The sequence below is a fragment of the Magnolia sinica genome, chromosome 3, assembly GCF_029962835.1.
Source record: "Magnolia sinica isolate HGM2019 chromosome 3, MsV1, whole genome shotgun sequence".
NCBI classification, from domain to species: Eukaryota; Viridiplantae; Streptophyta; class Magnoliopsida; order Magnoliales; family Magnoliaceae; genus Magnolia; species Magnolia sinica.
Window position 1 is genome coordinate 89,150,882 of NC_080575.1, and position 15,759 is coordinate 89,166,640.

The 15,759-nt window shown below is 40.4% G+C and overlaps 1 protein-coding gene across 13 annotated transcripts in view; it reads right to left on the reverse strand.

Moving 5' to 3' along the window:
- Positions 1-15,759, reverse strand: part of LOC131240181 (uncharacterized) — a 44,826-nt gene that overhangs the window by 10,956 nt on the left and 18,111 nt on the right. For 5 of the 13 annotated variants that reach the window (XR_009168646.1, XR_009168647.1, XM_058238278.1 and 2 more), the window contains exons 7-8: positions 6,673-6,791; positions 55-180 (exon numbers count right to left, since the gene is read on the reverse strand). The exons of 1 other annotated variant lie outside the window; for it this stretch is intronic. Coding sequence is in view for 10 of the 12 variants with exons in the window: in XM_058238278.1 (XP_058094261.1) it covers positions 55-180; positions 6,673-6,791 (245 nt within the window). In the remaining 2 variants the exon portion in view is untranslated. Of the gene's footprint in view, positions 1-52; positions 181-6,670; positions 6,792-15,759 lie in introns of all 13 variants that reach the window. 7 more of the 13 variants (XM_058238276.1, XM_058238277.1, XM_058238284.1 and 4 more) reach the window with 3 other exon arrangements.

Genomic DNA, 15,759 nt, shown 5'->3' on the forward strand with positions numbered 1-15,759 from the left:
GCTTATGATATTATCGTCGGAACGGGGGATATGCTTAATGGATTTCTATCTTACATTTGGCTGATTAGGCATCATAAATGATGACAGGAGAGTCGATCGTGATGGAGGAAGTGAATCTAAAACTGTTCCCGCCGTATGCATCAAACCCATAAGACTCCCGATGCCATTATAACTCAAACCCTGGAGAAAATGCAGATGGGGTTTAGGAAGCAGACTGTCATTATTAAAAGTCAAAGACTTCTTTCACAGATGAGATGGCCCTTGAAGACCAACAGGAAAAGAAAAAACCAAATGGATGAAAACTGCATACCACTGTAATTGCTAGTAGAGTTTTAAATCTATAAATAACTAGCACAGAAAAACGAGAAACTGTATTAGACAAGCGAGTCTTTAATAACATCCCTCTTTTACGCATCAATGGTGCCTATAGATTCCATTAATTTATGGGATGGTCTGCCTAATATATTATCTCTATGCATGTAGCTAAACCTTATCTATCCCAGTCCTGCTAATAGAGATCCAATTGCTAAGCAGAGTAGGCATGTGTGTGTGTGCACGCGCATGTATTCCAATCCATCATAACATGAAAACCTAATTTGCAATGGAATAAATGGATTCCAATCCATCACAACATCAGAGAAGGAAATCACCCTGAACTCGAGGGGTGCAAAACCCAAGAAATCTGATGGAGGACAGATGATCTTACCTAGAATGATGCATAAGATGATCAATGGATTAACTAGAACAATTAAAAGCACAAAATAATGCTAATTATTCATAAGCTTAATGAATTCAAGTATTAAACTATGCTCATATTCAAGATTAAATCACGACCCGTCACTTAGATCTTATAAAACATGATTAGATAGGACCTATGGAAGGTACGATTTCCATCTAGCATAGGAATTGATCTAATTCTAGAGGGAGTTTTTTGGTTTGTTAAAGAGTTTAAGTACTGGGGTTTTGGGATTTGGGGATTTTGGAAGGAAAAAAAATTAGGGTTTTGCGAAATTTGGATTTTTTTTTGTTTGGGGGGGGGGGGGGGATTAGGATTAGGGTTTTAGAGGGTTTAGATGTGGGGTTTTTAAGGTGAGGGTTGGAAAAAAAACCAAAAAAAAAAAAAAAAAAAAAAAAAAAAAAAAAAAACAAAACTAAACTAAACAAGGATATATATTGGGATTGTATGTTGATGGGGAAGAAGAGAAGAATGAAAGAGAATGATAACTAGGAATCACTCCATAGCATCACACCAAATTGTTTTAATCATAGGAGGTTTTACTTCATCACAAAGCAAAGAAAAAGATTTTTTTTTTTTTTTCATATGTAATAATGGGCCAGGGTGTGGACGTCCAAGCCTCATATAGTCTCAGGAAAGATATTTTACAAAAAGACGCTCTTAGATAAAAAGTTTCACATAAACTCAGCAAAAATATAAGTTAAATGAAAGAAATAACAAACATATAAACAACTAAATAAACTAAACTATTTCGTAGCCCACGATCAAGATGTTTAATAATGATGATCCAACAATTAGAATGGTCCATGATTAAGATGTCCAATGACGATGATCCAACTGCGTAGCCCACATGCATCTTCCCAATGTGGGGCCTTCAAAGATGCATAATCACGCATGTGGAGTCTTCAACGGGCTAGGCACTCGAATTGGGCCCGCAGGGCCCCATGTATGCATCACCTAGCCATAAAGAAATGGGAGCTCTCCTCCTCTAGTATACTCTGACTGGTGCTCGGATGTCCTCATCAAAATCACCATGGAGATAATTATAAAGCGTAATTTTTTGGTAATTATAAAGCGTAATTTTTTGGTCGATATACTTTCCCATCAAAGGTTCTTCGGTTTCTTTCCTTCCACATCCCTATAGATGGCACCAACTTCCAAATATATTACCTCGGGGAGTGAAAATTCTCATCTCCCAAGCCCGTGAAGAGATAAAAATGGCACCATTTAGGCATCCTTAAACACCCCTAAAAGAAAGACAATTATCCCATACAGCTCGAGCCACCTTGCGATGAAAGAAAAAGATGACTGCCCCATTCTTCACTCTCCCCACACATGACGCACCTGTTGCGTAAGGCGAGCCCCCTCTTCCAAAGACGATTGATTGAAAAGTTTTGCCGGCCAAGGCAATGGTAAGTTGATCTATTTGCATGACAGAACGAGTTAGCTGGCAACTAGTCATTTGCCAAACATTTCCACATTTTCCTGTCCCCAGGCATAGGGTCAATAGTCAATACTAGCCTCATGTAAGTTAGAAGCTCAGGAAAATGAGTCAATTTCCTCACGTAGGCTTCGAAGCATGATATCCCAAACCACGACACCCCCTTTTAATTATCCGTTATGTTTTGAGATAACTCTAAGGGCCTGTTTGGCCAGCTGCATTAGGTGGGATTAAGGTGGATGAAATTGTAAAAGTTACAATATATGCATGTGTAAGGTATTGTCCCTGGATTGGGTGTATCCCATGTTTTCTAATACTATGTTTGGAATGTATACATTAAAAAATAAATCCCAGGATTTACTTTCAAATTGCATTTGGATTGAACCTGGATGAAGCAAAAAGCCATCATCCATGGGATTAGTAATCCCATCTCACACTCTCCAACACAAGGCTCATTTTCCAAAGCCTACAAAGTTAATTTTAATCCCATCTCACACTCCTTCCAAACATGCCATTACCAATTTCAAAGTGGGATTAGTAATGCAATCCCATTTAATACAACTTAATACCACTGTCCAAAGAGGCCCTAAAGGCCTCAGTTTGTGGGCACACAGTACTCCATTTCAGTCAACTAGTTTTCACAACTATAACAATTCCAGTCCCTGAAAATGACCTAACAAATGGAAATCTATGACAGAGCACTTCACAGAGCAATTCACAAAAATAAATGCCCTTAAAAGTTCAGTGACTCCCAAGTCCAAACAAGTGAGTGAATTTTATATATATATATATATATATATATATAAAGATAAAATATTGCGTAAGTGCATGCACATTGTAATGATTTTCTTCTTCTTTCTTCTTTCTTCTTCTTCTTCTTCTTCTTCTTTTTAACAGCAACTGAAATTCTATTAAACTGAACAAAAGGAAAAAAAAGGGGGCAAGATGATGAGAAACCTACAGAACATCATCGAAAATTACAAGGTATTATCCCAAACTCCCCGAAGATCATTCCTTTTAAAATGAAACATCCTGCCTACTCAAGGTAAAACTTTACTTTTAACCCTATTGAACACCGCCTGGCATGATTCAACTCTGCCATTGAAGATGCAATTATTATGCTCCTTCCATAATGACCAAAACACTGCCAATAAGGATAAGTACCTACTTCTCCACATGGATAGTTTATGATCCACTCTATCAATAATGACATCACATGTTTAGATGGTTTCCCATACATAAAGGAAGACTGACATAGGAAGACAGTAGATTAACAATCTCAAATCCAAGCTCCTCGGCTGGAGCCCCCATACCCTCCTCACCAACATGGACACGAACATTTCTATTTAGAAAAACCAAACTGCTTTTGAGGCCATCTTGATGTCGAAGCTCCTGGTGTTGCATTCTTTCCAGATGGACCAGAGGAAAGCTACCACTGCCAGTCTCCAAAGAATTATCAATCGTTTGTCCTAGCAAGCCCCTTTTGCCTATGAGCAATTCAACCCACCGCAACCTGAATCCACATAGTGATTTCGCGGTGTAGAAAGTGGTGGTTTGCTGGTTCATTATCCTTGAGAGAGGATGCAACCATTTGCAATCATCATTCCTCTTGAACAAATATGGTCGATAGTTAGGATTTTTCAACACTAAACTTCCCGGATTTTTTTCAAGATTCCACCACCATTTGTGGAGGTGGTGGATGACGACAACAAAGACGATGGCAACTATGATGACAACAACGGCAACAAGGATGATGATGATGATGATGATGATGACGACAATGATGATGATGAGGATGAGGAAGATGACAATGAGAATGATGATGATCATTATTTTATACGTTAGCTATAAGACCAGCCATGCTTTAAAGGATAAAGTACTCGACCAATCAAGGGAAAAGATGTCCATAGGAGTTTAGCTGAAATGAGGATGTTGAGATGGATGAGAAGCAAAACGAGGAAATATAAAATTAGAAATGAATGCATTTGTAGGAACTTAGGTAATAAGGTAATGTTAAGTAGACTTATAGATGGTTTGGTTATGTGTAATAGAGGCCAAGAACTACACCAATTAGGAGTGAGTTGGTTCAAGTTGAACGCTTTAAATGGGAAAGAGGAAGGCCCAAAAGGATGTGGGTGGAGATAGTAAGAAAAGACTTAATGATCTATAGTTTAACTGAGGATATGGTCCTTGATAAAGTCAAATGGTGGAACAAGAGCTCCAAATGGTAAAGGGGAAGGCCCAAAAGAATGTGGGTGGAGATAGTAGGAAAAAACTTAATGACCTATGGTTTAATTGAGGTTTATATATATATATATATATATATAATTTATTAAAAGTTGAAAGGTCAACATGAAAAAAAAAAAAAGACCACCACTCAAGGAACCCACTCCCTGATGCACAATTTAACCCGACTGATAGCCCCTAATAGAGAACTACAATTATGAAAACAACAGTTATTCCTCTCACCACACGAAGTCCAAAGAACGGTGAGCAGAGTGACACTCCGACTAGGCCTACCCTTTTCTAGGCCCCAACGAGTGCCAGGAACAGAATAGCCCATCGATAGAGCTAGGCATCACCCAAGAGATATTAAAAGAGACCAGAATACCAGCTCATACATCCCTAGCGAAGGGGCAGTGGATGAACATATGGTCAACTGACTCCGCATCTTTGAAGTAAAGGAGGCAAATGTTCGAAAGCACCATCACCCTTTTACAAAGGTTGTCAAGGTTAAGGACTATTCTTGACAACTAGCCAAGAGAATGATGAGACCTTGGGAGGGTACCGTAGGACTAGACAAGACCAATGTGGCAACAAGTAACAAGATTCTCAGACTAGGAAATGAGAGCATACAAGGACCTCACCGAGAAAACTCCCAATTTATCTTTCAGCCAAATCAACAAATCTTTCACACCTAGATAAAGCTGGAACCCCTCTAAACGAGACAGAAGCTGCACCATGTCTTTAATCTCCGCATCGAATAGGTGTTGCCTACAAGGAGGGACCCACACACCCCCATCCCTTGACGTCGAGAAACAATGGGTGATGAAAACAACATCAACTAGAAAGAGGTTGGCCAGATAGGAAAATTCAACCGAAGCAAGGGCTCCCCACTCCAAACATCTGTACAAAATCTGACCTGAGGCCCATCCCCAACGGCAAAACCCACACCTTCAAACACTCTACTTGCCAACTGAGCGACAGGCAATAGCTACAGATACAACGCCCGACAGAGAGACAAATCCGTGGTCCACCAACCCATGTCGGAGGTGTCATATTTACTAGCAATGGTGCTCCTCCAAAGACTATCATCCTCCACTCCAAATCTCCAAACCCACTTCCCCAGTAAGGCTGAGTTCACGTTATCCAGCCATATAATACCCACACCCCCATGGACATATGGCCTCCCTCCATTTCAACAAGTGAAATTTGCCCTTAGCCACCCGACGTTGCCAAAGGAAATCCCTCAGCCTATTTATCCTAGAAAGGACAGATTTCGAACATCAAAACAGCAACATAAAATAGATGTGGTGGTTGGAGAGGGCAGCATTGATTAGAGTGATTCTGCCTCCAAGGGATGGGAATCTACTCCTCCACAGTAAGAATTTCCTCTCCATTATCTCGATCACCTTGTCCCACAAGTGCTTCACGGGCTTACTGACGCAAAGAGGCAAGCTAGGGTAACAAGGAAGACACTTGGCCCAACAACGAAAAACTCCAGCCACACCAGGGACCTTCTCCATCGACAAGAGGATCCCATGAAGCTCATTTTTAGCTAGGTTTTCTCTTGAGCCCGACACAACCACAAAACGTCTGACAATCTTCCTAAGATTGTCCTCCATGGACTCATCGGCCTTGCAAAAGATAAGAGTATTGTCAGCAAATTGAAGGTGGTTGACACAATGGACTACGTTTTCTACCTCGAAACCCTAGAAAAGACCCACGGACTGACCTTGACTAACATCTGACTCAAAGCTTCAGAGGTCACAATGAAGAAAAAAGGAGAAAGAGGGTCCCCTAGATGAAGGCCCCTCGATGCTTTCAAGCCAAATAGAGAGCCATTAATGAGAATAGGGAACTTCGTAGACGAGATGTGTACTTGGATCCATTGTCTCCACTTCACCCCGCACCTAAGCTGAGCCAGCATATAATCAAGGAAAGACCAATAGACGTGATCGTAAGCCTTTTCTAGATCAAGGTTGCAAATGACTCCTTGGCAACCCCGATTAGTTGGGATATGATTTAGATGATGATGATGACGATGATGACAAACTCTCCCTACTATAAAATCATTATTTTTGTTGGGACAAGGCTTAGAAGAATGAGGAGGAGTTAATTCCTGTTGTTAAGATAAGGCTTAGAAGAAGCAATCATTATTGTTGTTGGGATAAGGCTCAAGAAAAAGAGGAGCAGCATCAGAGAGCATTCGGTTGCCTGAAATTCATTTGGTAGGAATACAAACTCAAATGAGAGCAAGCAGCCAGCAGCTTACATGAACTATGTTGGCCATTGAAATGTATGGTTGAACAGCCGATCTTGAAACACAAATTGCAAGAACGCCATTCGATTTTTCCTTCTCTTCTGTGTAAAACTTCCGGTAGATTTGTACACCTGAAAATGCCATATGGTCAATGTTTAAGGGTCACACAATTTTTTATCCACATTTTGCTCAAAATCAGGATGTAAAGATTTATATTTTTCCATCCACATGCTAATCAAAATCAGAATGTAAAGATTTATATTTTCAACCTATTCTTTTCAGGTATGAAATGCTATCACCTACTGTAGTTTTTGAGAGCATTTTCAAATGTAGTTTTTGAGTGCATCCTTGTTGGCATAAATCTGCAAACCTAATCCCACTTTTTTGCTTCTTCTTCTTCTTCTTCTTCTTCTTCTTCCTCTTCTTCTTCTTTTTTTGTGAGGACTAAAGCATACAAACTACAATACGCATGCAGCAAGGAAAAACTCAAATAGAATATATATATATATATATATATATATATATATATATATATATATATATATATATAACCCTTCTAAAGGACTAACTGATCAGTGACCTATCAATGAGAAGATCCAATATATCCGCCCCCTGGCTTTGCAAGATCACTAGCTATATTGTTAGCTTCTCCAGGGGAGCGAACAAAAGAAATGGCGAGGCCTCTATACCAGTCCCTTACTTCTTCCATGTTGTGAGCCAATCTCCAAGGAATCGGTAACCTCTCACCCATTTAATTGCATTGCTAGAATCCCCTTCAATAATAGCCGGGAGGAGGTTTCTGTGATCAGCTTCACCGTATGAAGTAAAGCAATGCCCTCAATGATGTTGTCTAATGATTTGGATTGAAAAGAAAAGGGATAGGCTTCTGATGCCCAGTGGTCCAGAAAATCTAATCAACACTGTCACGCATATTGAATTTGTCCTGCATTTCATGGCCCTAATGAAGCGGACCAATGAATTTCTGCTGTTTTTCATGATAGAGAAGTTTCTTCTTGAAGTTCCAGGTAGAAATGGTTTCTAGCACAATAAAGGCAGGAAACTGCCTCACTAGATGTTCATCCAAAACAACTAGAAATCAATCTGGCACATGTAAGGGGAAGGTACAACCTATAAATATCAGAACTGCACGTGGTAAAAAAATTACAAGGGATGGAGGTCCTGATGACAACTTTCAATACCTTGGGTGTAAGATCCCTGTCCTTGGTAACACCGCTTATGCACACACGTCCCAACTCACACCATTGATAGACATTACACTGCACCCCAACGCACCTAGAAACCCCACCCAAGTGATTTTCCCCGAATAACCTTGAAACCTCTGTCATGTAGACCACGTCGTCGCTGCAGTCGCCACAGCGAAAACCGTGTGTCAGTCCAATACTCCGTTAGTGAGATACGACCCATCGAATTCACGGCCAAAATTGCGTATCCTGTAACATGAGCAACATTTATTGTGCTAGGCCCATTGGACTTGAGCCCATGTGGGCCTAAAGCCCACTTTCTATAACATTGAAATTTTCACCAAATAAGACAATTACTACATGACAAAAAAATGAGCTAGCACATATAAGACAATGCAATATGAGACAAAAATGGATTCTACCCCAAAATGCATCATTAGCCCTCTCCTCATGCCTTAGAAACTAATCATGGCCCATGTCCACCTCATCCTACACATGCATCCAATGCATGTTTTGTTTTGTGCCACATCACTTCAAACAACCACTTGCAACACTCCACTTCATCATCCACCATGCATCACCTACAACCCACAACCCTTATCCATCTATTAGCTAATGCATACCAAGATTTCTTCCACCTTGACTAATGCATGCTTAGCACCATCCACAACCCATGGCATACACCCCCTTCCACCTCACTTTTAGCACCAATAAGACCTCATAAACTTGCCACATCAACCTCCAATTCCTTATATAAGAGTAGGAACTCTCTTACCCTCATCATTTTCATATACTTAGAAAATTCTGAGATTTTAAGAGAGAGTGAGAGAGAGTGAGGGGGCCAAGGTGTGGGCCACCATCAGACCTAGAGGGAGTGGACCACACATCATCATAAAGCCATCCATCCATTTGAGGTAAGTCTACACCCCTCCTTCCATCATCCTCATCCTCCTCTTTCTTTCTCTTTTTATGTTCTTGATATGTGTGGGCCCCACTAGTGTGGATTTCTTGTGTGCATATATTTATGGCTATGGTGGTCAGCAAGGTGGCCCATGTCAGTATGGTCCAGCATGATGAACATTATATCCACACCCTTCACATGTAATCCCGTTTGTATATCTGGACAGCAACTTGTAAAATTCGTATAAAATCAACCATGCTAAGATCGGAGTTGAAACCTGGGAATAATATGAACCACAATATGAGCTAACTCTAGGCCAAATTTCGCAGTCATCCAACGGTCCAATCATCCTTGGTATTAACTTGGTTGTTGTCCAGCAGCACATGCAGGATTCCGATTTACCAAAAACAGACCCATTTTTTATTTCTTTAATGAATATAGTAGAAACGTATGTTCCGTTGGATTCGTAGAAAATCGAACTAACTTTCCAACAGCATATAACAAGCCTTGATCAGAGTTCGGACGACTAAGATCATGACCTTATACGAAAAATGTATATGGGAGCTTGTTATCACCATTCTTTTGTGGGCCATATCCCTGATTCCAATGGTCAGATGTATTTGATATTTTTTCTTTACTTGAGATAGTTAATAATCATATGTATGGTCCCTATGGCCAGATTCTTTCATGATAAAATTTAGAAAATTTTGAATTGATAGATACTTCCGTAAGGATAAACCTTGAATTCTTTTGTATGGTTCAGATGAATCCAAGGCTTTGTATGGTTGTAAACTTATATACAATATAAATGACTTATTCCCAAACCATCCATTGAATGGGATTTTCCAACATAGAATCTAATCATAGAGATTTAATCAATACATTTCATGTGCTACTTGATGTGTATATTGGATATATGTTGTACATAACATTCGTCCTCTTATTAATCCACTTGGGTAGTGGGACCACTTTTGATTTATGTATTTTATTAGTTCATTCAATCTGAACAGTTATGTGTGTTGATGTGTCTCTTATTTATGATTTGCCAGCGCATGGGCCCCACTTGCCATTCTATCTATTTCTTTTCAGTTGCACTTTCTGTTTAATGAAATTATTCTGAAGTACTTTTTTTTTTTTACACACGCACCCTCCCACACACACATGCCCACCTACACTCTAGTGGGATTTCACCACCTATGGGTATCGAACCCTACACCTCGTGTTGAAATTCCTGGGAACTTTCTGTTTACTGAAATTATTTTGGAGTACTTAACTGTATTGCATGTAGGCCTCTTTGACACCTTGTGGTGGGCCCCACACTCTGTAATTAAGGGTCCCACTATGGGGGATGTTTAATCCTTATATAAATGAGCTGGGATGTCCCACCTTTTTTTCAAGAATGATCCCCAAGTGTTTGGAAAGTGGGCCCTAAGTTGTGACAGACCCCATTGCTGTAAACTGTCTGATTATTTGTGTTTTATACCCACTCTGGGCCTCTATAGTGGACCACACACAGAAGATATGAGTAGGACACTACTTGAAACCTTTAACCTATATCTATGAATAGAGAAATAATATTTTACTTGGGCCAAAGAGGATCCCACATGATCGGGGAGTGGATCTCAAAATGGGGCAAGGCATGGTTGTGCAGAAAATTAAAATACCTATGTTTGGCCCTACACCAAATATTATGTGTACATAACCAGTTAGTCCCATCTTATATTTTTTGAAGTCCATATATAGGAATACCAAGGGCACCTGACGGCACACTGAAAGTTGGTCCCTCGTGATCATGGGACGTACTCAAACTTGGGCCAAAACTAATTCTGCACTGTGTTTCCTGCACATTTTCTCCAAGTACCCATGTTTGGGCCATCACCGCAAATTGTATACACCCAACCAATGAGGCCCGCATAATAATTTGTGAAGACCATAAATAGAGATACCAGATGGATCCTTCCTTTCGCCAGATGTGGACCCCACATGATCATAAATCTGAATCAAAGATGGCCAGAGACCAACCTTGTGCCAAAGATCTGTTCAACATAAAATTTACGTGGGGCCACATCCATGGGGTCCACCACCTTCTCAAATAATCTAATAGAGCATCTAAACCATGAAAATGAATTATCTAAACCCTGGACATAAACCCTCAGGTGGTGTTGGACCCGAAATCTTAAGTGGGCCTTTTACTTGCGGGTTGTATCTTTGTATGGTAAGGCTCACCTTGTGTATGTCATAAAGTGATTGTTGTTAAACCTTGTGATTGGGTGATAGACAACCCTTGCTGCCCACATATCATCTCTTAGGTTATGAGTGTCCTTGGGCCAACCCAAATGAAGTAACATTAAGGCCCACTATCTTGTATGAGCCACACCCTTGCCAAATAAGGCCCACTTAGCATATTGTGTAAATTTGTTCTTTTACCTTGTGGAGCATGTGGTGGACAGCCTTGCAGCCCAATTGTTTCTCCTAGGTCATATGCGTCCTTGGGCCAATTCAAATGAAGCAAAACCCTAAGGCCCAAGTGGGCCCAACACTAAAAGAAATCATTGGGGAGTTAGAAGCCTACCATGGCAACCTTCCTTGAGCCTATTAGGCAGGCCTATTGCTTAGTAGTCAGTGTGCCTTGCACCCTACCTCTAGTCAAGTGGACCACACCTAGTGAGGCCTATTTTAGAATGTATAAACTGGATAATTGGGCTTTTTCTTGGTTTGCTTGTATATGTGGTTAGTGGGCCTAATATAATGTATGACATGAAAGATGTTACCATGTTGTCCTTATGTTTGAGATTGTGCATTGTTTCTAGTTGATGGTGAAATGTGTGGGTTCCACTTAGTTGTGGAGTTGGATCCACATCATTGAAAGTCTTGTAGTTGGAAGTTTATGCCTTTGAGTTGGCCTATTGGTTCATCAAGTGAGACTCACGCATGACCTATTGGACTGCGTGCCTTGCACGTAGCCCAAGGCCGATGGGGGCGCCACACTTAGGTGGGACGTGCCTATTGTTGGTTGAAATGATAGATATGATCTAATTGGTGGTGATTAACGTAGGGTTAATATTGATTACAGTGATGATTTAATGGATGGTGAATTGATGCCATATGCATTGATGATGAATGAGTAGTTGTTTGTGGCAGTTGTGACATTGCCTGTGTTAATCATGAAGTGGAAGTGACCTTCATGCTAATGATGATGATAGTATTTACATGTATATGATGACAAAATATGTTAGCTGATCACCATGCTTTACTTAATGATCATTACATTGGATGATAAGGTTGATATTTTAGTTGATAATCATGTACGTGTTGATGCTCATGACAATGACATGTGAATAAACATTATGCCTTGCTTGATATTGGTTACATTGGAGATGATATTGACATCCAAATGACAATAATGCACATGTTGATGGTCATGATGATCTCATGCATATAAGATAACTATGTTTTACTTTATGCCTGAATGATGATAAATAAATGATGCTTGTGAACGTAAAGATCACATCATGCATGATAGACACTTAATGCCTAGGGCAGTATGATGTTAGTGTTGGATGATGGCTATGATATTGATGGTGTGTGTGAATACTTGTATGCTTTGTACTCCATGCACAAGCTTGCATGACTTGGATAATTTGGCGTAAAAAGTTGGTATGACACCTAATGATCTTTGTGGCGTTACATTAGTGATTGGTGAGAGGGTTACACTGATGTTTGCAAATAGCATTTTCTTTATGTTGACATGACACTTTCTTTATGTTGACGCAACACTTATTTTATATTAGAGGTAGCATTGTTCTTACATTTAAGTTAGCATTGCTTTATATTGATTTAACCCTACCTTATGCTTAATGCAGTATTACACATCTAATGCATAGTATTTATGATTGTATGTTATCATATCTCATATGCATCATTTGTATGCTTGATGTGGATGGCGATTGTTCATAGCGTATGCCTTTCGACTTGAGACACTTAGGGGACTCTATATGGGGATAAGGTCGCCCCACATGATCGTGCAGTACGCATAGTTTTGGTGCATGAATTGCATGGTGTGACTCATGATTCCACATCTTGTATGTCATGATCACTTTACACCCTAGCGACATCAGGGTTGTGGCCTCCACAGGCATATCGTGGATGGCCGGATTGGACTATAGCATTAGGGCGCTAAGAATGTCCTTGGGTGAAAGTCCATAAACCCTGTGGGTCAACATGATGCTTCAACATTAAGACCAAGTGGATAACATGAGCGCCCGTGTGCCAAATACTAGTAGGCCACATCCCCCACTGTGTCATAGTCCGTTGGAAAGGGGTGTGACCTTATCCGCCCAATGGTAGAGGGTTGTAAGCTAAGTTGAGTTTAACCAGCTCATGAATGGGTCCGCTATCGACAAGCCGGGCGGGCATTGGCATACCATTGGTCAGGTGGATAGTGAGGTCTCTTCCACTCACCTGAGCATGCACGTGATGGGGCGGCAGCCAGTGCAGAGTGTACTAGACCCCGATGATGTTTCCAGAAATGAACTATACTGAGATGTGGACTTACCGTGTAGGACTTGCATGCCTGCATACATTCAGCATTTCATTGGTTTACACATGGGTTGCACATGTGTGATATGTTGTGATTCTTAGTGGAGACGTATCATATGGTTTGGAGATGTACTGGTAGAGATGAGAGATGTTCAGCATTTCACTGGTTTACACATGGGTTGCACGTGTGGTGTGTTTTGATTCTTGGTGGAGACATATCATATGGGTTAGAGATGTACTAGTAGAGATGAGGGATGTTCATCATTTCACTCATGCATTCATTCATCCACTATCCACTCAGGCTGGTGGTTGGCAACTAAATCATTATGTGCACCTTCGCAATAGCCATGATTTCAGTTAGGCATGCGACTAACTTGAGATTAGGAGTTTACCACATTGAGTTTAGCTATCCAAATCAGGTATAAGATTGGTTTGGATAGAAGTCCCTTGTGATGAACCCCACAGCCTGCGATACCACGTACTATCATCCCGACTACACATACCAGCTTTGTCATTCCTTTTCCATCGTATGCTATATAGTGGAATATGAAATTTGATTATCTTGTACATGATGATTGGCTATTCTTATGATTCATGATCGTTCTTCCGAGTAGTATGCCAAAAATTGATCACATGATTTATGATAACCTAACAAACTTTAATAATATGCTTGGTTGATAACATGCTTGGTTGATAATATGCCCATGGTTGTTTTGGATGTCTTTATGAGAGTGCCCTGACAAGCCGTATTTTGCTCCCGGCACGTAGTAGACTCACGAGCTGTGGTTTGCTCATACAGATTATTACACTTTTTCAGAATATGTTTAGTAGCATGGTGCGTGTAGGAGCTATAGGGGATTTGTTATCTCTTCTCCCTTATTGTTGAGCTGGTGCACAATCATATGTGTGGCATGTCGAACAGGTTCATTTTCTTGGATATGTGTTGATACCATGTATAAAATTGTGTAACCGCCTAATCAAATTAACCATTTCAAAAATAAAAAATAAAAAAATCCTGGCCATGAGATGGGTTTGGCATTCAGGTAGTTCAATAACCATTCACCAAGTCCAACGAATGGCGAGGAAGCTGTTGCGACCTGAGTTCAAGACTTGGGAAGTAGTAGGGCCTGGGTTCCGGATTTGGGGCGTGACATTGGGTCAATAACTAATGAGAGTGGAGAAATAAAGAAGGATGTTTTCCATTGAATTGAAGTTGCGTGGAAGAAATGAAGATGTGCCTATGGAGTTTTATGTGATCTTCGTGTACCACTCAAACTGAAAGGAAAATTTTATAGGATAACTATAAGACCAGCCATGCTTTATTGGACAGAATGTTGGGCAGTTAAGGAATAATGTTCATAGGATAAGTGTACCTGAAATGAGGATGTTGAGATGGATGAGTGGCAAGACAAGGATAGAATTAGAAATGAATGCATTCAAAGGAACTTAGGAGTAGCACCAATAGGTAACAAGATAGGGGAAAGTAGACTTATGGCTCGCCATGTGCAATGGAGACTAAGAACCACTCTAGTTAGGAGTGAGTTGGTACAAGCAAGGTGTCCCGTATCCGTTACGATACGGCCATATCGGCCGATACGTAATGGTAACGGCTGACACCGTTACACGATACGGGGTCGAAACTGCCGTTACGGAATTCCGTGACCGTAACGGCCGTTACGGGCCATAATAGCCATTACGGACCCGTAACGGTTGTTACGGGCCTTAAAAAAAAATAATAATAATAATAAAAAAATTAAAAAAAAAACACTTACCTTTTTCGTTTCTTTTCTTCTTCTTCTCTTTCTTCTTCTTCTTCTTCTTCTTCCTCTTCTCAGACAGCTGCGGCCCTGCTGCGGCTGCGGTTTTTTTCTTCTTCTTCTTCTTCTTCTTCTTCTTCTTCTCTCTCTCTCTCTCTCTCTCTCTCTCTCTTCTTTCCCTCTTTCCCTTTTTTTTCTTCTCTTCTTTCCCTCTTTTTTTCTTTTCGGTTTCCCTCTCTCTCCTTTTTTTTTTTTTTCGCAGGTGTACCACACAGCTTAGCTGCTGTAATAGGTACGTGTCACGCTAAGACGAGCGTTGACAGTCCTCGAGCTCCGAGTTGTACGAACGGTTCAAAGGAGATCAAAGTTACATGGGCTCCACAGCGATGTATTTATTATATCTACACCATTCATCTATTTTTAAATATCATTTTAGAGCATTAGCCAAAAAATGAATCGTATCCAAAGATCGTCTAGACCACACCAAAAATAGCAACGAGATGATGATTTTCACCGTTAAAAAATTCGTAGGCCCACCGAAACATTTATTTTCCATCCAATCAGTTCAAAAGGTCAAAAGGACCTGAATGAAGAGGAAAAACAAATTTCATATTGATCCAAAAGTTCTGTGATCCCAAAAAAGGTTTCAATGGTAGACGTTCAATCCCCCACTGCTTTTTGCAGTGTGGTCCACTTGATA